The sequence below is a fragment of the Ascaphus truei genome, chromosome 16, assembly GCF_040206685.1.
Source record: "Ascaphus truei isolate aAscTru1 chromosome 16, aAscTru1.hap1, whole genome shotgun sequence".
NCBI classification, from domain to species: Eukaryota; Metazoa; Chordata; class Amphibia; order Anura; family Ascaphidae; genus Ascaphus; species Ascaphus truei.
This window is the reverse complement of record NC_134498.1, coordinates 43989236-44015191: the sequence shown is the minus strand read 5'-3', so window position 1 is coordinate 44015191 and position 25956 is coordinate 43989236. Positions and strand designations below refer to the sequence as shown.

Below are 25956 nucleotides of genomic sequence, written 5' to 3'. Positions count from 1 at the left end.
GTTTTTAGTCCTACTTTGTTGGTGAGTTTCAAAATAATTTCTGGAGCGGCAGTCTCATCGATCACCTTCTTACCATGTAGACGGGACCCTTCAGGACGGGGATGCCGAAGCCACCCAGAGATTTCACATGTAAATCCGTAGGCCGGAGATATGTGACCGAAACCCGTAGTCTCCGGGGCCAAATCTGGAGCGGTGACAACCCTGTCAGCAACTCAGGAAAAATACGTCATTTATTTTATTATTATTGATGTGATAGGATGTGTCCACAAGTGATATCTTTTATTATTATTATTATTATTATTATTAATGTGATAGGATATGCTCACAAGTGATATTTGTATTTATTATTATTATTAATGTGATAGGATGTGGTCACAACTGATTTGTATTTATGATTATTAATTATTAATAATAATACATTTAGAATATTTGTTTTTAAACCTTTTCACAGTTTTATTTATAAGCACATTGCCTTCTATTGGGCTATGGAGGGCCGCATCTGTGGGTTTATATCCCTGTCACTGTGCATTGACCATTTGAATGCGCAGGTGGGACTGCGGCTTTACAGCCATACCAAGGCCTCTGCTCACAGTGAGGGTCTCCTGCCAGTAGTAAAGATGGCCGCCGTCCCGCTGCAGACACTGTCTGTTGCCACAGTGACACGTCACGCCGGCACCTTCACCAATCAGATGACGCGGCGTCACCTGGGACAGCGAGCCGGAAGTGTGCAGGTCCGGTTGCCGTTGAGGTGGAAGGGAGGCGGTTGAGCGGTCCCGGATCTCCCAGGTATGCCAACCCCCCGGTGGGGAGCCGGAGACACCCCTACCCCCCCCGGTTATCTGGATATAAACACGGCGGCTGCTTCATTGCTTGTAATTAGCTGTCAGCAACCTTATCTGTGATGTCAGAGGCGAGGCATTGCGTCATAACGCAGAACCCCCCCTGTCTCCAAGTGTTGGAGGGGAGTGCAAGCGGAGCCTCCTGCAGCCTCAGTATAGTATCCATTGGCTGGGGGGCCCCCAAATCTCTCTCACACGGGATGCAATAATGCAGTGGGGGGGATCAATTAAATGTCACATCGGGAGAAAGGATTCCTTGCCCCGAAGAGCTTACAATCTAATCTAGCACCCTGTCATTTAACCCTTTCGCTGTCAGAGGGACTTGCAACATGTTGCAGGCCCCACCCTCTGGCAGCGAAAGGGTTCAAACTAATGACATAGTTGCAGGCGCTGCTCAGTCTGAATGGATGTTGGATGTTGTGCGTCCGTCCCACCAGCCATCAGAAGAAGACACGACTTGCTATATGTTCCTGTTACACTTTTTTTTTTTAAATTGTATTATTTATATAATAAAAAGGCTGACAGGTTTCCTGTAGTTCCTATTGTTTAACAGGTAGTTTTAGGAAGGGTTTGGTGTATTAGCAAGGACCTGCAAACTTGCATCAAAAGGGCAGTTAGCCTAAGGGCTGTTATATAGTGGGCGCGCCCGGCACTTATAGGTTGGCTGTGGTTAGTCAGCCGTTCTATAGTAGGGCCGCGCACGCACGGCAGTGAGCATGGAGCCGACAGACGAGGGAGAAGTAAGTGGAAATGATGATTTTGCGCCGCTACCGGCGCTGTAATGTATGTATGTGTGTATGTGTCAATAAGTGCACAACAAAAATTATTTTTATTTATTCAACATTTTTTTTTTCCTTTTAAAAATCTTATTTAATAAATTATTCACTCACACAATCTCTATACACACACACACACACACACACATATATATATACACACAGTACCTTCCCAGCCTGTCGCTCCCGGCAGCACGGACTGTATACCCACAAAAAGTGTGCGTCACGTGCACGCGCGTCCGCACAGGCAAGCGCGCGCACAATATATTACAAGCCAGTTCAGGTCTTTTCTGAAAAGTAGTATTTTATTTTCATGTTTTCTAACCCTTTCGTTGTTGGGCCCTTTTAAAGATGTTTCCCAGAGGGCCAAAATAATGACCCCTGACTCCTCCTTTATTTTTAAGTATATGATTTTTCAGTTCCTTTCAGAAAGGTGTCGGTTGCCATTTTGTCGGGGAGTCATTCTAAATTCATGATCTAGCATTTCACTCAAAAGGTTCATTTATTATGGGATTAAACAAGACTGCTCTCAGGGTGTGAGACCTGATTTATCTGATTGAAAAGTCATTAGGATCAATGCTATGGCTAAAGGGTGATGTCAGGTATGTTCAGGATTTATTATGTAGCTGTCTTTGCTCTGGAGAGAGAAAAGCTGTATATAGGTGTATGTGTATATACTCCCTGGGTGTGTCATGTCATAGCAGTGAAACCAATAGAACAGGTTTCAGTAAAATGAATGTGTGGCCATTTCTAATATTCAAGTTCTTATATTGCCATCGTTTCCTTTTAAACTGTTGTGTAGCTTTAATCATCTGTGTTTCTCTCGCATGTTTAAAGTATATAAGACAAAATGATGTTCCTTTTTTAGAACAGGTGTTACATTTTAGCTTTATCCAGTTCAAGTTGTGTGATGTGTTCAAGTGACAATCAAACATGACAACACATCTTTAGATAAGCAGTAAGAATATTGTGGTAACTTCATTAGCTAATAGGCTGAATCCAAAGAAGAGAATAAAATATGTGCATATCTTACAGCAACTATTTGATTTGTATTCAATGGTTAACAGGAAGCAACTGAATGTTACTGTTTAACACTTTATCAACAGGTGTTCCCTGCAATGTACCAAATAAAGAAATTACAATGCATCTGATAGACGCGCTATTAGAGAAGGTTGGGGCTCCTTACAATGCATCTGATCTCAGACGCGCTATTGGAGAGAGTTGGGGTTCCTTACAATGCATCGGATCTCAGACGTGCTATTAGAGAAGGTTGGGGCTCCTTACAATGCATCTTATATCAGACACATTATTAGAAAGGGTTGGGGTTCCGCAGAATTTCAGAATATTATTACAGGGTTCCTTATCCCAAAAAGGTTGGAACCACTGGCTTAACATGTAAGATCTATTAACCTTTCATTTGTTAACTCCCTTCTCAGATTACTAATGGTTAGTTAAATGCCATTTAAGATGCAGACTACACACTAATTACACTACACTAAAAGAACGGTCATTGTAAGTACAATGCTTCTACTACAATATAATGAAACACCCTAGTTAGTCTGTGTGTCTAAAATGCTCGCTGTGGTATTTTTCAATCCTTTATTTAGGTTTTACAATATAAATCTCTAATCACTGGCTATCGGCAATAATTTTGTAAATACGTTTTCCCGTTTTTGTTTCAGAAAAGATGATTGCCGAAGGAACTTCGTTTCTGCGTGGCATGGGGATAGGGGGCGCATTCTGTGTTGTCGTCACTCTTCTCGGACACATTAAGATAGGTCACGATTCTGCAACACACCACGAACATCATCACGTTCAAGCTCCAAACAGGGATGAAGTTCAGAAACTTTTAGGAACTGAACAAATGGAGCTCAGTGAAAGTGTACGCGTGTACTGTATTATCCTTGTGAAGCCAAAAGACCTCAGCCATTGGGCTGCAGTTAGGGACACCTGGAGTAAACACTGCGACCAAGCGGACTTCTACAGCTCGGAAAACGTGAAGGTTTTTGAATCGATTCCGCTCAACACCAATGACATGTGGACAATGATGAGAAAAGCGGTACAGATGGCGTATGATAATTATAAAGATAAGTACAACTGGTTTTTCATAAGTCATCCAACCACCTTTGCAGTTATTGAAAATCTGAAGTATTTGTTACTCCAAAAAGATCCTTCACAGCCTTTCTATATTGGTCATACTGGGAAATCTGGAGACCTCGACTATGTTGATTTTGCAGGTGGCATAGTTTTAAGTATTGAGTCACTTAATAGGCTGATCTCTGTGTTCAATGAACCAGATAAGTGTCCAGAGGAAGGTGGTATGATATGGAAAGTTTCTGAAGACAAGCAGTTGGCCATCTGCCTGAAATATAAAGGCGTGTTTGCAGAAAACGCAGAGGATTCGGAAGGAAAAGATGTCTTCAACACAAAGTCAGTTGGGGCTCTCATCAAAGACGCAATGGACAGTAATCCCCAAAAAGTAGTGGAGGGATGTTGTTCGGACATGGCAATCACTTTCAGTGGACTATCGCCAAACCATATGCATGTGATGATGTATGGTGTATACAGACTGAGAGCTTATGGACACACGTTTAATGATGCGTTGGCATTTTTACCTCCAGCTAACTCTGATAATGATTGAAGTTAGTCAGTACAGGAGAACATGGAATGAACAACTGCCGATTTCGTCCCATGAAGCTACAAACAGACATTCAGAATACTATAACATTTTGAATACTTTATTCGTATTGATTAACATCGAGTTTCCGGGGAATGGGCCAATTTTTTTTTTTTAAATCCTTTTTTTTTTGGTGTTTGATTTTCTGATTCTGATTACTCAATGACTTTGCCATCACTTTTCAACTGGATCAGTGTACGTGTGTAAATTACAATTGGTACATTGAGTTAGCGAATGTATTTAAGGTAGAAAATGAAAACTGGGAGGAGGGGGTTCAGTTCTCTGGAATGATAGACTGTGCACCTTGTTTGGTTGCAATATGAAGTACTGCAAAGAATTTTACACATTCGCTACTTTTGCACTTAAAGTCTATTTTTTTATAGGTCTATAAGATATGGGGTGTTGACGTTTCTATTTAAGTGTAAAGTGAGCTTTGCCAGGTTCTCTGTGCTGCTCCCTGTGGGAGATGAATATGTGCTTCAAGTCCTGTGTGGTACCCATCATCAACTTCGCAAAACTCTGCGGTGCCATTTTCACAGTGCATTCATTCTGTCCATGTATTTACCGGGGGTAAGATTTAAGCCCTTTGACTGATGTCAGTTTGGAGCCTGGCATATTCAGAACCAGAAAAAGATAACATGCTATATAGCAGAGGTGCTCAACTCCCATCCTCAGGACCCCCCCCCCCCCCCTAGCAGGCCAGGTTTTCAGGATATCCCAGCTTCAGCACAGATGGCTCAGTCAATGACAGCCACTTGTGCTGAAGCTGGGATATTCTGAAAATCTGGCCTGCTCGGGGGCCTTGTGGACTGAACCTGGTCTCCTGAAGGGTCTACTAGAGGATTGGAATTGAGCACCACTGCTATGCAGGACTAAACAACTAAAACATTAGCCCTCCTGCTTCCTACCAGCCCAAAATGCGCCTGTATACCATCAACACCAACAGGGAGGGGCTCTTATGATGTGAAGAAGCCTTTGCCAGTGCTGGAAAAGGATTTAATGCCTATTCAGAAGAATAGATTAGCTATTCTCCAGCACAGGGACGGCCTCATCACAGAATATTGAATACGTTAGAGGGGTAATGTTGTGGGCTTGAGGAGAGCAGGAACATGCAACGTTCAAGGTCAGCATGGATATTATTTCTAAATGATTAGCCTCTTACACTGAGATTGGGCTGTGCTGAGAGTCTTTAGCAAACTAGGCAGCATTTTTTACTCAACCTGGACGATTTTAATCGAAGGATAACTTTCTTTTCAATGGAAATTTTAGGCAAAACCCTGATTTTAAACAATCTGGATTAGCAATACTAAATCTAATCTTTATACTGTTCTCACCAGCCCCTTACTAAATATTCAATGCCAATTTGCAAATCTCTTACCACTATATGAATTAATGGATACTTAAGTCAATATATTACTGTTAAACAGAACGAAATGTCAAATGAAGTCAGGTGTTCTTGGGTATATTTTTGATATATTTTTTGTTTGGTATGTGGAAAGAATCTAACTGTATTTCTTGTAAAGAATCACATTTATAACAACTTTGTAAGATCTGGGAAATTTAATATACTGATCTTCTGTATGAAGTAAAAAAAAACTATTTTATATTAAAGTATCATTGTGCCTAATATTCATTTGCATTAAGTTTTCTTGTTCAATAGGATTATTCAAAAGCAGATAAATGGCGACCGGAAAAAAATCACTTCTCAAACGGCGTGAGACATGGATGTTAAGGATGCAGTCACCTTTTCAGCATATTTAATTTTTCTTATAGAGCACCAACTTTCTATGTAGCAGTATATTTGGGTCCCTGGGGCCATGCTTTTAGTCCTGGCAGCCATATTTAAAGTTTGTCAATAATAGGCGCACTCACATCTTTGGAACAAAGGGATCTCCAGACGAGCTCTGGCAAGTTTAAAACTAAAAACACACTAAAGGAGGACTACTGCCTGTGCGCACTGCTAAAAGAAAGAAAATGAACATTCTTATTGTATCATTCACTTGATTTATTCAGCAGAGCTACAGAACAGGATGAGTTTTACAGTCAACCGCACAGATAAAAACATGGTATTCTCAAGCAGTCCACATGGAATCAGAATGCTCCCCGGAGAAGTTACAGTGCTTCGTCACTTGTATGTCTTCATATGCCATAAACCATCATTTAAATAATGAATATTTTCAATCCCGATTCCTTTGTTGACCTTTTCACTGGAAGAGAAGGAAGACACAGTTTACAGTTGGATTAGCATTTTCTTAGGGACATAGTTATGGTACAGAGGCCATAGCAACCTTAAAAAAGAACGAATGTACATAGCACAGCTGTCGTGTCACACTATGTGGCCCCTGCCGGTGTTTACAGACATGCTGTATTTGGATTTCTCAGCTCATGAGGACAGTGAACCAGAAGTAAGCCCATAGGTGTACGTACACATGCTCTGCTTTACTGTACATAAAGTAAAGCAGAAAGCCTTTGTTCTGCAACACTAAGGCCGAGGTGGCCAGCTCTACTCCTCATGGGCCACCAACATGTTAGGTTTAAGATATCCCTGCTTCAGCACAGGTGGCTCAGTCGAAGACTGCACCACCTTTGTTGAATCTGGGACAGATTTACCCACCTGTGCTGAAGGGATATCCTGAAAACCCAACCTGTTGGCAGCCTTTGAGGACTGGAGTTGGCCACCCCTACAAGGGGTTGAGTACATTACTCTGAAGGGGACAATTTCACAGCGATCGACCAAAAATGGTTCGGCCACATCGCAGTGAACCCGGCCACTTTGGGGTATATTTAAAAGGAGCAGTTACCCCTTGTGTTTTAGTCCGCCTTTTATTTACTGGATGGGAACCTGGGGTCCCTGAGCCAAACACCACTGCCAAGGACCCCCTGGTTCTAATCCTGTAATAAAAAGGTACAAATATTGTTAGGGTGGATTGCGGTTACAGTTGGCCTCAACTCTATATACGCTAACTACAGGGTTACCATTCCTATGTACCAAGTGGCATGTATGTTGTTTAAGTTCTCAATATAATAGCTCTTGCTTTGAGACTCACATGTCATGCGCAGACATCTTCATTACTCCCACACACAGTGCGTGCTGCTTTCCTTCCGCCATTATGGCCTAGTTATTGCAGATTAGGAAAAAGAAACCACAACCTTGTACAATGTTACACTTTGTAGGGAAAATAAAAAACACGAATCTAAACCTGCCCCAACCTTCTGTGGAGGCGAAGCGTCACTTTATAGGTGTATGTTTTGCAAATCCATGTGTCAAAACCGCGCACGGCCCTAGCATGAAGGATAGAATAGCGTTTACTCATGGTAATGACCTCATGGCACTACTAGTTACAATGCGTGACTACCTTAATACCACCAATGGTCCCCAAGTGACACGATTTATAAAATGCGGGAATATGACATTGTTCCCTCTCCTGTACCCATTCCCCATTTTTTATTTATTCCCGTCCCTGAAAAATTCAATAACATTTGGAGAAAAGAAAAACCATGCATTGAAAACGATATTATTTACACCCCAGCTGTTCCTCAAACAGAAGTTGTCAAAATGATTGTAGACTAGCAATTCAAAGAAAGGATACAACTACGGTATCGGCCCCCGCTGGGTACAGTTTCGCTCCGGGAGAGGTCAAACCGGGACACATAATATTTGCTCCACTGAGGACAAACTTAATGGCGCCTTTATCAACCTGCTGATGTGGCAGAATAAATGGAACTGGAAAACAAAAATCAGAACGTGACTCGAGATAAACAACTTCTTTATACACAGAATTAAGTATGAAATGAGTCCCACAACCTCTCTGATAAACTGTGCATGCCTGGTTTCAACCAATAAGTGGAAGGCAGGAATATTCATATCATAGCCATTTTCTACAATGGACCGTAAATAGCATTTATAGAGCAATGGCGACTAATTTCAGTGAATACGTCGCCCCCTCTCGCCTCCAGATGATGGTGTGCTCAGCGCTTACATTTATGTGCAGAAAATACATAACAATGCTGCTGCACAAATGAGAACAAAAGATTATAGCAGGAGTGGCCAACTCCAGTCCTCAACTGCCACTAACAGGTCAGGTTTTCAGGATATTCCTGCTTCAGCACAGGTCGCTCAAAGTCGAAGACAGCCACCTGTGCTGACCCAGGAATATCCTGAAAACCTGACCTGTTGGTGGCCCTTGAGGACAGGAGCGACCGTGGAGTATAGGCTGCTTTATTAATAATGCAGGCCAAGCAGCAAGTGGGGTGATTTATTTTTAACATGTTGACGATAAACAATAAAAAAAATGGCATTGGTAAACGTACATTTGTGAAGCAGTCTCAGTGTGGGATAGAAGGGCCCCTCTCTTTGCCTGAAGAACAGCAGCTCTCCATTTACCGTTAAAATTTCAATGTGCTCGTGGCTGTAAAATATCGAAGCAAATATAAATGCAGAGTAAGGGAATGAAAAACGGTAACGGTCAAGCTAACATCAAATAGTTTGCAGTTCAAGTCCAAAGTAACGGCTTCTAATAGTGTTTAGCCGTAAAATGTTTCAAGTGGCATTACCTTCTTCATACCAACATGCTTTTACCCATAATACATTGCTATAGTATAGCAAGACTTTAAAGTTTTATTCTACACTAGATTTTGAAGCAGCGGGGTCTCCAGAGCTGAAATGCTATGATTTCCGCTCCAGGGAACACCTGCTTCCCGAGATACTTACATCGGAAGGTGAGGCTGGTAGCAGCTCAGGCTGGACACAGAAAAGGTCAATTTAAAAAGGCCAGTGGGCCAATAGGAAGCCGTGATGTCATCCCTTGTGGCTTCCTATTGGCCCATGTGATGCGGGACCTTTAAAAACAGCAGAGCGACACTGGCATCACCTTCTGATGCAAGTATCTTGGGGAGTAAGGGGTCCCCGGAGTTGAAATTAACGCGGTTTAGCTGTGGACAAACCCTGCTTCAAAACAGGGAAATATACATTTATTATGTTTTTATGGCAATGCTCCTTTAAGTTAAACATTCAATTTCTATAAGGCATCCATCTTTACAGTAGGAGTGTGAAAAACAAGAGAATGTAAATACAGCCAGGCAGCATTAAGCATTGTGACACGGGAACATGGTTATAAAACCGAAGATAACGTGGCATTATTTCCCTACAAGAGGACTTCTTACAGGAGAGGTGGAGAGCTAACTACTCCAACAGCCAACCTAAAAGGAGACACTGTTTAGTTCAACTCTGTGATCTGTCCATTGCAGACAACACAATCCAAGCGAGAGGAACCCGCAGAGGAGGCGCCTGCAGTTGCAAGATATAAAAAAGGGCCCTTCCTGGCGCCTTTTATCAAATCAAAAGATTATCATCAAGCAATATATACCCAAAAGAAACTATTGGGGTATGAAGGCAAAGGCTGGGGTACCAAATAAAAAATCCCATTTAAAAAAAAAATCAGTAGGATTTTTTCTTCTAATTATTTCCAGAATTGCATCACTTTTGCCTCGATACGCGTGTATTCAGACTATGAGCAATGAAGGATTATTACTAAAAAGAACAGCTGTAAAACACAACAATCCCTGGCTTCTAGAATGTCAAGAAACCCCCTTCTAGCCACTTACGTAGAAATCCACAGACAATGTGACCTAAACCAGGGATGCGCGACAAATGTTAGGGGGCGGTGGGGGGGCGCGTCGGTTACAGAAGCACTGCGCTATTCAGCGCGAGGCCTCTGTAAATTCACTCACCAGGCTTTGGTTCATGCATTTCCATGGCGACGGGCATTAAATTACGCCGCTGGCTCATAACATGACGCCCGTCACCATGGCAACGCGACGTCTCATGACACCGCGGGTCATATGACGTGACCCCTCGGCGTCATTTTGATGCCGCATTCAAGGTAAGGAGGGGGGCACGACCCAGGGGCAGAGCAGGCATGGGGAGCGCAGCCGTGGAAGTTTGCGCACCCCTTACCTAAACCATGAAAATAGTTTCCGACAGCAATCTGTGCTCAGGAAGACTGAACTCACGGTTTGGTGAAGCGCGAATTTCTCAGCGAGTATTTCTTGCCGGAAAATATATTATTTAAAAACTAATTAACGCTCAAAGTTCCTCTCGCCTCCTTTCCTTTAAGGCTCTGCACTCTCGTTATACCCCTTACTCACCTCTTATGCTCGACCCAAGGAGGTCTCATCTTTGCACTTTTGACCTAAACAGCCCTCTCCTGTCAAACTTCTCCCGCTCATCTCTCCCTTATTCGTCAAGCGCCTGCAATCTCCATTTTTAAAGCCCAGCTGCAAAAATACCTCTTAAAAAGTAGAATCTCATTTAGTCTACACAGCTGCCTCCACATGCACTTGACTTCAGGCTGCACCTGTGCTGTGTACACTGTTGGCGATACAAACACTGATGCCTACAGACACTGCATCCAGAATGACTTACCATCTGACAATCTTCACAGGGTCCTTTTTTGGCATTATTTGGTTGAGCCATTGTTCTATCCCAGGAAACTGATCGAGCAGCTGGTTTTTGATGCCTTTTATCACAGATGTTTTTAACTGAATGCAGTTGGACACATTTTCCTTCTCATCAAATCTGAAAAAAAAAAATATAAGTTATAGAATTGTTTCAAGCCACATTACAGCCATTTATTCTGCACAGCATCAGAAATAATGTTAGTAAAGCCGGCGTGTGCATGACATCTGGCTGTTCCAGCTTCCTCTGCTGGATATGGAGTACCAAGAACGGTATTCATTTTGCCTGGGAAATTATATAAATAGCACAGTATAGTTGTCCCCTTGACATTGTGAGCACTAAATGCACACATTAAATGCATTTATTTCATACATTTCTTTACTGTAGGCGGCTGTCTAAAGTCTGAATGATCACCCGACTCAGGCAAAGTATAAAGACCCTATAAACCAGGGGTCTTCACCTCCAGTCATCAAGACCCCCCAACAGGCCAGGTTAAGGATATCCCTGCTTCAACACAGGTGGCTCAGTGTCTCAGTTGACAGCCACCTGTGCTGAAACAGGGATATCCTGAAAAACGGACCTTGAAGACTGGAGTTGAGAACCCCTGCTCTACACACACAGTGTTGCTCAGCTAACCCTTGTAATGAAGCCACTGCAAATACAAGAATTTAGAGCAAGGCTTTTTTTTGGCAAGCACTTTTTTTAAATTTATTTTTAAATATCAACAAGACGCTCCATACAATGATTAATATAATAATTGCGGACAGAGCTCAAATTGCAATTAAGATTGTAAGCTATTTGGGGCAGGGCCTACCTTTGCCTTATGTCATTTACTTGCTGCTTTTAGCCCCCACTGTTTGCACTGTATTTCCCCTATGCTGTATTGTAAAATTGTAAAGCGCCACGAGTCAGATAAATAAGAGAGACTTGATCAGCCTAATAAACGGCAGCGGGTTAATTAAAAGACTTGTTCAGCCAAGCCCTAACCCTACCAGCCTAACCCATATCCCAGCCTAACCCTTACCCTCAACATGCCAGTTTTACCCTAATCAGCACTCTATAAATCCCAACCTGCGAGAAAATAATCGCCACCTAAATAAGGGTAAATATATATATATATATTTCTATTACACACTAATTATTTTTCCACCACAAATCTCTATTAAAAACAGATTACAATTTACAAATTCTTATATCTTTGCTTAGGGCTTCTGGCAAATAAATAAAATAAAGATGAAAACATAGTCTACCAATGGCCGAAGCCCTTTTGAGCCCCAGCCCACGTTTAACCCCATGCACGCCGCACAGTAATGCCCCCCTCCCCCGGTGGCAGAGGGTTACATTACCAGTGCCCCCCGGTGGCAGGGGGGGGTTACATTACCAGTGCCCCCCGGTGGCAGGGGGGGGGGTTACATTACCAGTGCCCCCCGGTGGCAGGGGGGGTTACATTACCAGTGCCCCCCGGTCACACAGCGCAGCACTCACTTCTTGAACATGCTGCTGTCTTGGTGCTGGGCCCCGGGGTTAGGGGGGGGAGGGTTTATATCCGGGTCACGGTTCTCATCGGAGCTCACACTCACAGACGCACAGCCTGCTCCCCCCAAACCCGGCGGAAATGACGCACCACCCGGGAGCCGGAAGCGGAAGTGTTGCTGTGGAGACGGAAATGTGACAGCTCTGGGGGGAGAGCATGCCACATGATATCATTATTAATCATAACGTTTATATTTATTATTTGGATGCATGGTTATCATTTCAATAGCACACCTTGTGCTCTGTTTTATTTATTTTTTATTTCATATTTATAGCTGCAGCTACATTGTTTTAATATAATAATCCTGCCTTACTAGGTTATACTATTAAAATAATAATCTTGCCTTACTGGGTTATACTATTAATATAATAATCTTGCCTTACTGTGTTATAATATTAATATAATAATCTTGCCTTACTGTGTTATACCATTAATATAATAATCTTGCCTGTTTTATTTTAATATATTCATATTTTTTATCCATCCAGAACCTGTATTAACTATATATACTTACTTTACTTTCCGCCTCTTCACCCATGGATGGGTATAGGCGACTTCCACTGAAAACTTTACTTTAAAAAGATCCATGGAAGTTGTTTAGCTGGATATACCCAAGGGGACGCTAGGCCCAAGGGTCGGTAGAGCCCATTTTGTTAGAAACGAGGGGCGCTACGTGAAGGCAGGGTTGTCAATTGATAATGAGAGGCTCTGTATTCCATCAATTATCCTTGCCCCCTTAACTATTGTGACAGAAACCAGGGGATGGTAATAAATTCCGTATATAGGGCTCCCAGGATACTAGACAGTTTCTATCCTGTTTGGCCTGGGAGTGCAGCCTTATAATACATATACTCCATCCCACAGTTTGGCAAGCGCTGGAACTGAGGGATGAGAGATCCAGACCAGAGTTTGTCTGCTGCCTGATTTCTGTCTCCTGTCATGCTAATTAGGAATCAGGTATGAAAGACTGATTTCCTGTTTGCTCTGGTCTCCCCCACAAGAGCCAGGAGGCTGGAAGGCTGCTGAACTACAGAGGGGAGAAGCCTCTTCCCCAAACAGGTTCAATCTTTCTGTTCATTTGTGTAAGACTGCAAAAGTACCATGTTTTGATGTTGGAAGTGGAAAAGCCACTTCCAACCCTGAGTCAGGGATATCTAAGTTAAGTTATCGCTCAGGTGAGCAGCTTTTGTTTTGATCTGTTTTCTGTTGTATGCACTGTGGCAGTCTCAGTGCCTGGGACTGAATAAACCAGGCATAGCCTGTTTAAAGGAACAGTACGTGACGCCTCATCATTTAACCTACCCTAAAAGACCGTGTTCTAAACAGTCCCGGACAAACGACGGAGCCCCGGAGTAAGCCGTTTGTCACATATGGTGGAGAATGCGGGCAGAGCACTAGGGGGTCTGCGGGTTGAAGAACTTTGAAAAAAAAAAAAAAAGTTTTTTCATCCTCTGCAAACAAGATGGAAGACGTGGTGGGTGCGCTGGTACGCAATGTCGCTGCCCAGAAAGACGCGAATGAAACCCAGCAACAGCTGTTAATAGCCCAGCAAGAAACTAATGCAAACCAGCAGCAGACGAATGCAGCCCATCAACAGCTGCTAATAGCCCAGCAAGAGATTAATGCCAACCAGCAACAGGCGAATGCCAACCAGCAACAGGCGAATGCAAACCAGCAACAGACGAATGAAGCCCTGCAAAACGCGAATGCAAACCAGCAAGAGACAAACCGCTTGCTGAGAGAGGAGCAACAGCGGTTCGCTCAGGGCTTACAGCAGGAACTCGAGATCCTGAGGGGGACTATCAGTAACCTTCCACTGGCAGCGGCAGCCCCAGTTCCGAAAATGACCAGGGCAAGCCACTACCTTCAGAAGATGGGACCCTCGGATGATGTGGAAGCCTATCTTCTCACGTTTGAACGCACGGCACAGAGAGAGGGATGGCCAGAAGCTGAGTGGGCTGGTCTAATCGCACCCTTCCTAAGCGGCGAACCCCAGAAGGCTTACTTTGATCTAGAGCCAGCCGAAGCTAACGTCTATGCAAAATTGAAGTTCGAGATCCTCGCCCGCCTCGGCGTAACCACGGCTGTTCGCGCCCAAAGGTTTCACGCATGGTCCTTCACGATGGATAAAGCCACCCGAAGCCAGATGTATGACCTCATCCACCTCGCCCGGAAGTGGCTACAACCCGAGATCAACTCAGCCAGCCACATCGTGGAACGGTTGGTCATGGACCAGTTCTTGAGGAAACTTCCCTCTGCCTTACGCCGTTGGGTCAGTCGGAGTGACCCCCACAATGCGGATGAGCTTGTGGCCCTCGTAGAAAGGTACAATGCAGCAGAAGAGCACCCGCAACCCACAGTCGTGGAGCAACCCCACTACCCGAGGTTCCAGGACTCTTCCAGAGACGGTAAAAGGGTACCGGGGTTAAGGGGCGCTGAAGAGCGGCGACCACCTTCACGCAGCACCAGCAACAGTGGTTCGCACACTAAGGGCAATAGCCAACATGGGGAGCCGGGAAAAGGCTCTAAGTGGGACACAGACTATGTACCTAAATGTGTAAATTGTCATGAGAGGGGCCACACAGCAAAAATCTGCCCACTAAATGAGGAGCCCATGCAATGCAACAGCGTGGAACCTTATTCGCTGTTGTCCCAATGTATGGGCCCTAGCCCAGAGGACCCCTTGAATAACCATCTGTGGGCATTTGTAAAGGTTAATGGTAAGAGGGTTCGGGCACTTCTTGACTCTGGGAGCATGGTCACACTAGTGTCCGAATACCTCTTGCCCATTAAGAAGAAACAGGGAAACAGTTCACAAAGAGTGGCAATTTGTTGTATACATGGGGATAATCATGAATATTCCACTGTTGATGTTTTTTTTGAAACAGAGTTTGGTTCTTTAGATTTCAAGGTGGGTATTGTACCCAAACTGGCACATGATGTGTTAATAGGGACCGACTTTCCCCATTTTCTAAAAATGTGGTCCCCCGCTCAGAATAGCGCCCAGAGTTCAATAGCGGACCATAACGAAGTATTAGAAGAAACAAATCCTTTCCCTTTTTCAGAAATGGAGGTTGACGAGGGCCCAAATAAGAAGGGGGAAAAGGAGGAGTGCTGTAAAATTCCCTTCCCCATCACTACTTTGGTAGGGAATACCCCAAATCAAGATGTTGAGCAGACACTTACCACCCCAGAACCGGATAAGACCCTCGCTGACCTAGAGGTCAGTCCTGGGAGTTTTAAGAAGGCCCAGTGGGAGGACCCCACATTAGCGGTAGCAAGGGGAAATATACGGGACCAGAATAGTACTCCTGGCCAACCAGATAGGTCACTTGCTTACCCCTACTTCGAGGTAGAGAACGACCTAGTATATCGGGTTGATAAAAGGAAATCAGTTACAACTAAACAATTGTTGGTACCACGGACATTCCGTAACGTAGTATTACACCTCGCACATAGTCATCCATTGGGGGGACACCTAGGGGTGGAAAAGACAAAAGAAAAGGTTCTCCGAAGCTTCTATTGGCCTGGGGTTCTGGCAGAAATTACGAATTATTGTTCCTCATGCCCAGAATGTCAGATCACCGCCCCGTTCAAGGCGTACCGCAGCCCATTGGTACCCCTTCCCATAATAGAGGTACCATTTGACCGGATTGCTATGGATCTAGTAGGACCCCTAATAAAGTCTGCTAGGGGACATCAGCATATATTGGTAATATTAGATTATGCCACCCGATATCCGGAGGCAGTTCCCCTACGTAGCACCTCAGCTAAAAACATAGCAAAAGAGTTAGTAGTTCTGTTTTCCCGGGTCGGGATTCCTAAAGAGATTCTATCTGACCAGGGAACACCATTTATGTCCCAAGTAACGAAAGAGCTATGTAAACTCCTAAAAATCAAGCATCTCAGAACCTCAGTCTATCATCCACAAACAGATGGTTTAGTGGAAAGGTTCAATAAAACCTTAAAGAGCATGTTACGGCGGGCGGTTGATAAAGATGGGAAAAACTGGGATTGTTTGTTACCGTACCTGTTATTTGCCATTAGGGAAGTTCCCCAATCATCCACAGGCTTCTCCCCGTTTGAACTATTGTATGGCCGACACCCAAGGGGCTTACTGGATATAGCCAAAGAGACTTGGGAACACGACGTTACCCCTTACAGAAGTGTAATAGAGCATGTTGCCCAGATGCAGGACCGCATTGCTGCAGTTCTACCCATAGTGAGGGAACACATGGAGAAAGCTCAAGAAGCACAGAGGAATACATATAATAAGGGTGCTAGGGTCAGAATTTTTTCTCCAGGTGATAGGGTACTAGTTCTGGTTCCCACCGTGGAGAGTAAATTCCTTGCTAAATGGCATGGGCCATATGAGGTCTTGGAAAGAGTGGGAGAAGTAAATTATAAGGTAAGACAGCCAGGTAGGAGGAAACCTGAGCAAATTTACCATATAAACCTACTCAAGCCCTGGAAAGATAGAGAAGTCTTGTTAACCCTAGTACCCCCAGGTCCGTCAGAGAATCAAGAAACTGACCCAGAGGTTAGCATAGCTGAAACACTGTCTGTTCATCAGAAACGAGAGGTTCAGAATTTAGTGAAAAGAAACAAAGAAATCTTCTCTATACGGCCAGGTCGAACTAGCGTAATTGAACATGACTTAGTCTCTGAACCGGGGGTCCGAGTTAACCTTAAACCGTACCGAATCCCAGAGGCCAAAAGAAAGGCTATAAGTTTAGAGGTTAAAAAAATGCTAAAACTAGGTGTAATTGAGGAATCCCAAAGTGGGTGGAACAGCCCTATAGTCTTAGTCCCAAAGCCAGATGGTACAACAAGGTTTTGTAATGACTACCGGAAACTAAACGCGGTGTCAAAATTTGATACTTATCCTATGCCCAGGGTAGATGAACTTGTAGAGAGACTGGGCAAAGCCCGATATCTCACAACCCTAGACCTAACAAAAGGGTACTGGCAGGTTCCCCTCACAGAAAGGGCAAAAGAAAAGACAGCCTTCTCAACCCCAGATGGCCTCTTTCAGTATAAGGTGTTGCCTTTTGGCTTACATGGAGCTCCCGCCACATTCCAAAGAATGATGGATAAAATTTTAAAACCACATGCTCGGTATGCTGCCGCCTACCTGGATGATGTGGTAATCCATAGTGAAGATTGGCAATCCCACCTTCCAAAGGTCCAAGCTGTGCTTGACGCAGTCCGGTCTGCTGGACTAACTGCTAACCCCTCTAAATGCACTATTGGTCTGGAGGAGGCCAAGTATCTGGGATATTCTATTGGCAGAGGTTTACTCAAACCCCAAACACTCAAAGTGGAGGCGATACAAAATTGGCCAAGGCCAGTTACAAAAAAACAAGTAAGGACCTTTTTGGGCTTAATTGGGTACTATAGAAGGTTTATTCCCAATTTTGCAACTAAGGCAACCCCACTAACTGACCTCACAAAAGCAAGAGGACCGCTAATGGTAAAGTGGTCCCCCGAAACCGAACAGGCCTTTAGAAGCCTGAAAGAAGCTCTCTGTGCCCAACCAGTGTTGGTCACACCTGACTTCTCCAAAGAGTTCGTAGTCCAAACCGACGCATCTGAGGTAGGGCTGGGGGCGGTACTCTCCCAGGAGTCTCAAGGTGAGGAGCACCCCATCCTTTATTTAAGTAGGAAACTAAATCCCCAGGAGAAAAATTACTCCATAGTAGAGAAAGAGTGTCTCGCAATAAAGTGGGCTGTAGAGACGCTCAAATACTACCTGTTGGGGAGAAAATTCCGGTTGGTCACAGATCATGCACCCCTTACCTGGATGTGTCAAAACAGGGAAAAGAATGCTAGAGTGACCAGGTGGTTCCTAAGCCTACAACCCTTTAAATTTTCTGTGGAACACAGGTCAGGGCACAAACATGGCAATGCTGACGGGTTGTCAAGGATGCACTCCCTAATATCCATGGTCGCTCATCCCTCGAGGTCTGAGCTGGGGGGGAGGATATGTGACAGAAACCAGGGGATGGTAATAAATTCCGTATATAGGGCTCCCAGGATACTAGACAGTTTCTATCCTGTTTGGCCTGGGAGTGCAGCCTTATAATACATATACTCCATCCCACAGTTTGGCAAGCGCTGGAACTGAGGGATGAGAGATCCAGACCAGAGTTTGTCTGCTGCCTGATTTCTGTCTCCTGTCATGCTAATTAGGAATCAGGTATGAAAGACTGATTTCCTGTTTGCTCTGGTCTCCCCCACAAGAGCCAGGAGGCTGGAAGGCTGCTGAACTACAGAGGGGAGAAGCCTCTTCCCCAAACAGGTTCAATCTTTCTGTTCATTTGTGTAAGACTGCAAAAGTACCATGTTTTGATGTTGGAAGTGGAAAAGCCACTTCCAACCCTGAGTCAGGGATATCTAAGTTAAGTTATCGCTCAGGTGAGCAGCTTTTGTTTTGATCTGTTTTCTGTTGTATGCACTGTGGCAGTCTCAGTGCCTGGGACTGAATAAACCAGGCATAGCCTGTTTAAAGGAACAGTACGTGACGCCTCATCATTTAACCTACCCTAAAAGACCGTGTTCTAAACAGTCCCGGACAAACGACGGAGCCCCGGAGTAAGCCGTTTGTCACACTATATATACATTATTGAAACATAATAATCTTGTGATATTTAAACTTCACAATTTTTAATTTAGGACATATGTTATCTGTATTTAAAAAAATGTACATAATAATATTGGTATATTTTGTTCAGCTCTTTTATTTAAGACACCTATTAACTGTACATACATCGTTTAAGTATAATTTTGCTCTGCTTATTTTATTTTGCATTGTATTATTACATTTGCATACATTATTATTTAAATATAATAATTTGACTGTTTACTGGAGGTCTGCATGTGATATTTTAATGCTGTTTGTAATATTAATGTAAATTTTGTGTCTATATATATATTTTTTTTTTTAAAACGTATGTTGGTGTCCCTATGGGCAATCTGATTGGTCCTTTGGCCCGTCACTCTGCCTCAGGCCAATCAGATTGGTCCGTGGCCCGGACCCGCCCCCGCACGCCTCTCATTGGCTGCCTTGCTTAGCTGGCCACACACACACACACAACCACCGGCACACTCTCCTCTTCCTCACCCCGAGACCTGGCCCGCTGGATCCCCCCCCCCCCCCACCATCACCCAAACCTCACCTCCCCGCCGGCTTCCCCCCTCCCCCCCCCCTCCATCATCCCTCCCTCACCCGCAACTCCATGCCGGCGGGAGGAGCAGGGCAGTGGCGGCCGCGGCAGGGCTGACTGTCCCCTGGGGCACCCGCTGGGGGACACCTCACTACGTGCCTCTCACCCACCCTGCTGCCTCCCCAAAGCTTCCACTACGCCCGCCCGCTATCTTCATGCCGCCGCAGCCGCCGCGTGAGGTATGGGGGGGGGGGGGGAATGGCGTCCTGCCCGCTATCTTCATGCCCCCAAAGCCGCCGCATGAGGTGTGGGGGGGGGGGGAATGCAGGCCTGCCCGCCCGCTATCTTAAGGCCTCCGCCTGAGGTATGGGGGCTGCGGGGGGTGGGGGTAGGGGTGAGATGTCACCCACCCACCCAGTCACTAAATAAACCACCCACCCAGTCATTAAATAAGTCACTAAATAACCCACCCACCCAGTCACTAAATAACCCACCCACCCAGTCACTAAATAATCCACCCACCCAGTCACAAAATAACCCACCCAGTCACTAACTAACTCAACCACCCACCACGTCACTAACTAACTAACTCAACCACCCACCCAATCACTAACTCACACACACACAGTGACACACCCCCTGCCTTCCCCCCGCCCCTGCCTTCCCCCTTGCCCCTGCCTTCCCCCCCCTTGCCCCTGCCTTCCCCCCCCTTGCCCCTGCCTTCCCCCCCCCTTGCCCCTGCCTTCCCCCCCTTGCCCCTGCCTTCCCCCCCTTGCCCCTGCCTTCAACCCCCCCCCCTTTCCCCTGCCTTCCCCCCCTTGCCCCTGCCTTCCCCCCCTTGCCCCTGCCTTCCCCCCCTTACCCCTGCCTTCCACCCCTTGCCCCTGCCTTCCCCCCCCTTGCCGCCCCTGCCTTCCCCCCCCTTGCCCCTGCCTTCCACCCCCTTGCCGCCCCTGCCTTCCCCCCCCTTGCCCCTGCCTTCCCCCCCTTGCCCCTGCCTTCCCCCCCTTGCCCCTGCCTTCCCCCCCTTGCCCCTGCCTTCCCTCCCTTGCCCCTGCCATCCCCCCCTCTTGCCCCCCCCTTGCCCCTGCCTTCCTCCCCCCTTGCCCCTGCCTTTCACCTTCGCCCCTGCCTTTCACCCACCCGCCGCCCTCCCGCCCCTGCCTTTCACCCACCCGCCGCCCTCCCGCCCCTGCCTTTCACCCACCCGCCGCCCTCCCGCCCCTGCCTTTCACCCACCCGCCACCCTCCCGCCCCTGCCTTTCACCCACCCGCCGCCCTCCCGCACCTGCCTTTCACCCACCCGCCCCTGCCTTTCACCCACCCGCCGCCCTCCCGCCCCTGCCTTTCACCCACCCGCCGCCCTCCCGCCCCTGCCTTTCACCCACCCGCCGCCCTCCCGCCCCTGCCTTTCACCCACCCGCCGCCCTCCCACCCCTGCCTTTCACCCACCCGCCGCCCTCCCGCTCCTGCCTTTCACCCACCCGCCGCCCTCCCGCCCCTGCCTTTCACCCACCCGCCGCCCTCCCGCTCCCCTCCCGCTCCTGCCTTTCACCCACCCGCCGCCCTCCCGCCCCTGCCTTTCACCCACCCGCCGCCCTCCCGCCCCTGCCTTTCACCCACCCGCCCCCCTCCCGCCCCTGCCTTTCACCCACCCGCCCCCCTCCCGCCCCTGCCTTTCACCCACCCGCCCCCCTCCCGCCCCTGCCTTTCACCCACCCGCCCCCCTCCCGCCCCTGCCTTTCACCCACCCGCCCCCCTCCCGCCCCTGCCTTTCACCCACCCGCCCCCCTCCCGCCCCTGCCTTTCACCCACCCGTCCCCCTCCCGCCCCTGCCTTTCACCCACCCGCCCCTGCCTTTCACCCACCCGCCCCCCTCCCGCCCCTGCCTTTCACCCGCCGCCCTCCCGCTCCTGCCTTTCACCCACCCGCCGCCCTCCCGCCCCTGCATTTCACCCACCCGCCGCCCTCCCGCCCCTGCCTTTCACCCACCCGCCCCTGCCTTTCACCCACCCGCCGCCCTCCCGCCCCTGCCTTTCACCCACCCGCCGCCCTCCCGCCCCTGCCTTTCACCCACCCGCCGCCCTCCCGCCCCTGCCTTTCACCCACCCGCCGCCCTCCCGCCTCAGCAGCAACACACACCACCTCACACCCCTTCCCACCGTAGCGGGACCGCCACACTACACTCACCAGCCACTCGCCGACTCACACCCTAGCAGGACACACACCTCACATTGTACTGCGGTGTGTTTACAATAAACCATTTTTAAACAACATCGGATTACATTTTCTTCCATGTTTCTTTTCAACATTATTATTGAACCTTTACACCAAATACTCAACCTATTCTTACCCTATTTAGAAATACTACCTATTACAGATTTACATCCCTGGCAACGCCGGGTATATCAGCTAGTGTTACATATTGTTTCTTTTAATTAGAGTTGAGTGTCTTCTGCTGCTTTTTGGCATGTCTTATTTTGTTTTGTGGCCATGTTTATTTCTACATAGAAAGAGATGCTGCAAACATATTGTGACGGCTCCAAACCATCATGCATTCCAAACAAGGAGTTAGTCGGGACAAAGAGAGCGTACATGTTGGAATATAGAAGGGGTGCTGTAATTCTGGGTTCTCTAAGCTCAAGGCTTAAGGGCTACCAACAGGCCGTGTTTTCAAGATTTCTCGAATTAACACACTATTAACCAATGAATCCATCTTTATGTATCACTAAGGCAACTTGCACCTGCACTTGCTGTTCCCTCAAGTATGTTGCAGAGAAAGATGGAATATGATCAAACATAATGTGTTGTACTTCTTAGTCAACAGTAACACGTTGTCACAGAAGAGGGGAACGATAAGTTGTATCAGATGTAGAAAATAAAGAGTTGCATGAATGGTATTTGTTACTCCGATGTACGTTGGGATGGCATCGTGCTGACTGGGCTTTCCATGCTATCTTCTTTTCATGTGGTTTCTAAGGTGGATGGGTTGAGACCTAAGGAAGCGTTTTAGTGAGAAGACGCAATGGGTATTAGTTATTTTCTATTACAGAACGATATTGATTTAAAAAAAAAAAACATTAGTGCCACAAAGATAATGGAACATTGCCATTCTACTAGCGGGCCAAATAGGGGCTGAAGTGTTGTTATAATCATGAAATGAAGAATAAGATAACATCAACGTTTTAGTGCATAATAACAGAAGTATACTTTCACAGTTTTGCAGTTGTGATTGGCTTGGCACTTTTAACAATGTCTGAAATGTTTCTCCAACAAACCGGAGAAAAAGACTGAAACCCCAAATACGATGCACTGTCATCACGTGGTAAATTGGTTGCAAGGTATTCCCATTTTGGGGGGGACCGGAGCAAAGTGCCCTGTCTAGCCCCAATCGGAGGACAACCCCAGTTATAGGGATCTCACCTGCCACTGCTTTCTGGACGTATAAATAGCCAGTTTGGCCAATACCAGGAGAAGATCGGCAAGGAGAACACTTGGTCTAGAATTCCGTGTCACTGGGCGCACAGTAATTCAAAGATTTCTCCAAGAAAGTGTGTTTTCGAGAAATGGAAGTATGTTATAAGTCTCATTATTATAATGCTCATTTTCAGGCTGGGCTTCTTAAAAGCCCAACAATATGCTAAAAGATGTGTAGTGCCAGAGCCAGTGCCAATGCCATCTTATTGTTGAACTTGTGCAAGTCATTTTATTTCCTTGTTTCTTGAGTACAAAGAAATGAGTTTGTAAGATTCATGTAAGCAAGGGTTGAGTGTGTCTGAAAATTCTGCAGGTGCACATATTCAGCGCTTTATTATAATAAACGTAAGGGTCCAGCTTCGTCAACAGCAAGCCTGGGTCGTCCAAGAAATTAATCATCAAGAACTTTAAAGGTGAAGAAAATGACAGACCCTCCTTCATGCCCACATAGCCACTAGACAGTTATAGTAAATACTGGATTATGGTTTTAAAGGGCATGCTACTGAATAGGGGTTATTTTTCCCACCTGGTGTATACGTAAAACAGAAATCTAGTTTGTAGACTAAACCAGTGTCCTAAAAACACATGTAGCTGAGTCCCCCTACCCTGCTTCCGGTGCAGGGGAGCTGCTCGGTGGTTGGCCGGAACTCTGCGCGATCGGGAGTGTGGGGGCGCCCATTTTGGTAGTCGCTTATGCGCAGTGCGGCGAGGCACACATGCGCAGTGGAGGAGACGGCAGCCATCTTAGGAAAGCTCTGCATATGCAGCCGTGGGACTACAAATCCCAGAATCCCTAGAGGGAGGTAGTGCCCACATGGGACTGCAGCAGTCAATGGGATTGGAGCAGTGAGAGGAACAGGACATCCTCCGCGGGTGGAAAGCTCGCGAGTCAGTCCTGATGGAGGAGCCAAAGGAGAAGGTAGTGTACAGGGAGCAGTGCGTTGTGGGCTAGGCCTAGACTTTGCCCCTAGGCCCCAGTTAGGCCCTTAAACACCAGTAGCGGAGTATTGCAGGGAAGGCCCCAGATAGAGACTCTTCTACTTATTGCTATTTCTGCACTGGTGACAGGACGGCCACGCGGCACCCTCCGGCCTGGGACTTCGTCACAGGAAAGAAATGGAAGCAGGCACACGATCTTTCTGAAGGTGCAATTTAATGTGCCATCAAAGGCAATTTTTGCCGAAACGTTGGACCCTTTGGTGGCACATTAAATTGCACCTTCAGAAAGACCGTGTGTCTGCTTCCATTTCTTTCCTGATCTTCTTTGGGATGTCTGGACGTCCCTGGACACAGTGCACCGGCAGATAAGTACCCCCCTCCAGCACCTATTAGCGGTGTGCATGCACTTCAATATATGACTTGGTCACAGGATCCAGAGATGTGTGAGACCCTCCGGCTGGAGCTCACACTGTGATGAGGATCAGGGCCCTTAGGAGAGAGGGGATTTGTGTTGGAGGCCCCGCTACGTGGGACCCGCTCCAGCACATCGCACTAAGCAGCACCTGGGTGCTGGAGTACCCAGGCAGGTACCCAATGTGCACCTACACGCTACCTCACATTTGGGTAGGACTGCTGGGACAGGACATCAGGGATTATTGGTACCACAGCACCCTCAGTACTTTGGGGTAACCACCACGTGTTGGGTCACTGGGTTTATACTGTGGGTACCGGTTATTGTATGTTATCTGTGTTAGTATGTGTGTACAGTAAAGCTGAGTTATATACATTGTGTGGTGTATTACTTATTACTGTGTATCGGTTTCTGTTAAGGGTTATCCCGCCAACACTGGGATCCCTCATTGGTGGAGGCACTGCACGCAAGGAGAAAGAGCTCACCCCAGAGGCGCAGACTTAGGCCTCCTGTGAGCAGACAGGTACAGCAGCACGCGTAGCTCCCTTAGGCATAGGGAAAGGGGGCTACATTTGGAGGCGCTGCTGAGATTCAGACCTAGGGTGCACGAGATAGCAGAACCAAATTCAGGGAACCATGTTTGTACCCTCCAAACAATAGGTCCGTCAGTGGTCTGTGGAGTTCCAAGAGTCTCCCTGCCACGTGGTCGCTGTGGGGGACGTCCCGGCCTCCAAACCCCCCACATCAAGTTTGCTCCTCCCTACGGCGGTTTCCTGGTTTAGCTGGAGCCCGCCCAATAGGCTGAAAATGGGATCCTACCTACCGATGGAGCGTAGTCATAGTTATCGCCGCTAACAAGTTGAGTGAAGATGAGGGCCTTCGGGCCCTGCATTTTCTGGAAGCCCTGCCCACTGGTTGCCCCGTTGATATAACCAGACTTACCAATATCAATGGTGGCTTTCAGTCCGGGACCAACACCTGAGGTACTTTTGCGGGCTGAACTCCCATACCCGTCCGATATTCCCTGAAGGAATGAAGCTAGCCCAGAGTCAGTCCACACCTGCCGATCTGACTGCCGTAGTCGCCGGTTGACCATAGGCTCGAACTGCAGGGGAACACTACAGCAACTGGTGGATGGTCTAGCGCAGTCCTCCAGTCCCACAACAACCGTAAGCTCAAAGCTTTCTCCAGGGTATCACCCACTCCCGTCGGAGAAGAGTTTGGGACTTGGAGGGAACATACCCTGCACGTGCTCAAGGAATGGTCTTGTTTCGAAGCCGTGAAGAGGCAACGGTTAGTCGAGTGCCTACGGCCCCCACAGCGGCCCTACTTGTGCAAATGCACCGCGAGACAGAGGGGGAAGCCACCGCCGACAAGTTGGTAGAACTCCTCAACCAGGCCTACACTGATGATAAAGATTAACTCTTGGCCCAGTTTCATGCTCTCCTCCTGAAGGAGGGAGAAGAGCTGTCCACGTTTGTCCGACGCCTACAACTATCCTTATGGGGATTACTTTCCAAGAAAGTCATTTCTGCAACAGTAGTGAATGAGTACCGATTCAAGCAACTTATGAAAGGATCTCTACCCTCGCACCCTATAGCCCTTATGATGCGAGGCGCCCCACGGGCCGAGAAATCCCTCAGCTTCCTGGAGTTGCCGGGCCCCATAAGGAAGCAGGA

At 47.0% G+C, this 25956-nt stretch overlaps 2 protein-coding genes across 4 annotated transcripts; one reads left to right on the top strand and one right to left on the bottom strand.

Moving 5' to 3' along the window:
* The first annotated feature begins 679 nt into the window (after nt 1-679).
* On the top strand, nt 680-5923 carry C1GALT1C1 (C1GALT1 specific chaperone 1). 3 transcript variants are annotated; one of them, XM_075573400.1, is made up of 4 exons: nt 698-786; nt 2722-2809; nt 2859-2884; nt 3298-5923. In XM_075573400.1, exons 2-4 carry the CDS (start codon nt 2757-2759, stop codon nt 4254-4256), a joined length of 1038 nt encoding a protein of 345 aa, XP_075429515.1. In that variant the 5' UTR covers nt 698-786; nt 2722-2756; the 3' UTR covers nt 4257-5923. The 3 variants fall into 3 exon arrangements, with proteins under 3 accessions (XP_075429516.1, XP_075429515.1, XP_075429514.1); XM_075573399.1 differs by having other exon boundaries at nt 771-786; nt 2722-2884; XM_075573401.1 differs by lacking the exons at nt 2722-2809; nt 2859-2884 and having other exon boundaries at nt 680-786.
* Nucleotides 5924-6273: 350 nt separating this feature from the next.
* MCTS1 (MCTS1 re-initiation and release factor) lies at nt 6274-12374 on the bottom strand. Its single transcript, XM_075573402.1, has 6 exons — nt 12235-12374; nt 10717-10869; nt 8604-8701; nt 7883-8016; nt 7340-7407; nt 6274-6499 (listed from the first exon to the last, which is right to left on the bottom strand). The coding sequence occupies exons 1-6, from the start codon at nt 12243-12245 to the stop codon at nt 6418-6420; spliced, it is 546 nt and encodes a 181-aa protein (XP_075429517.1). The 5' UTR covers nt 12246-12374; the 3' UTR covers nt 6274-6417.
* Between the last annotated feature and the right edge of the window lie 13582 nt (nt 12375-25956).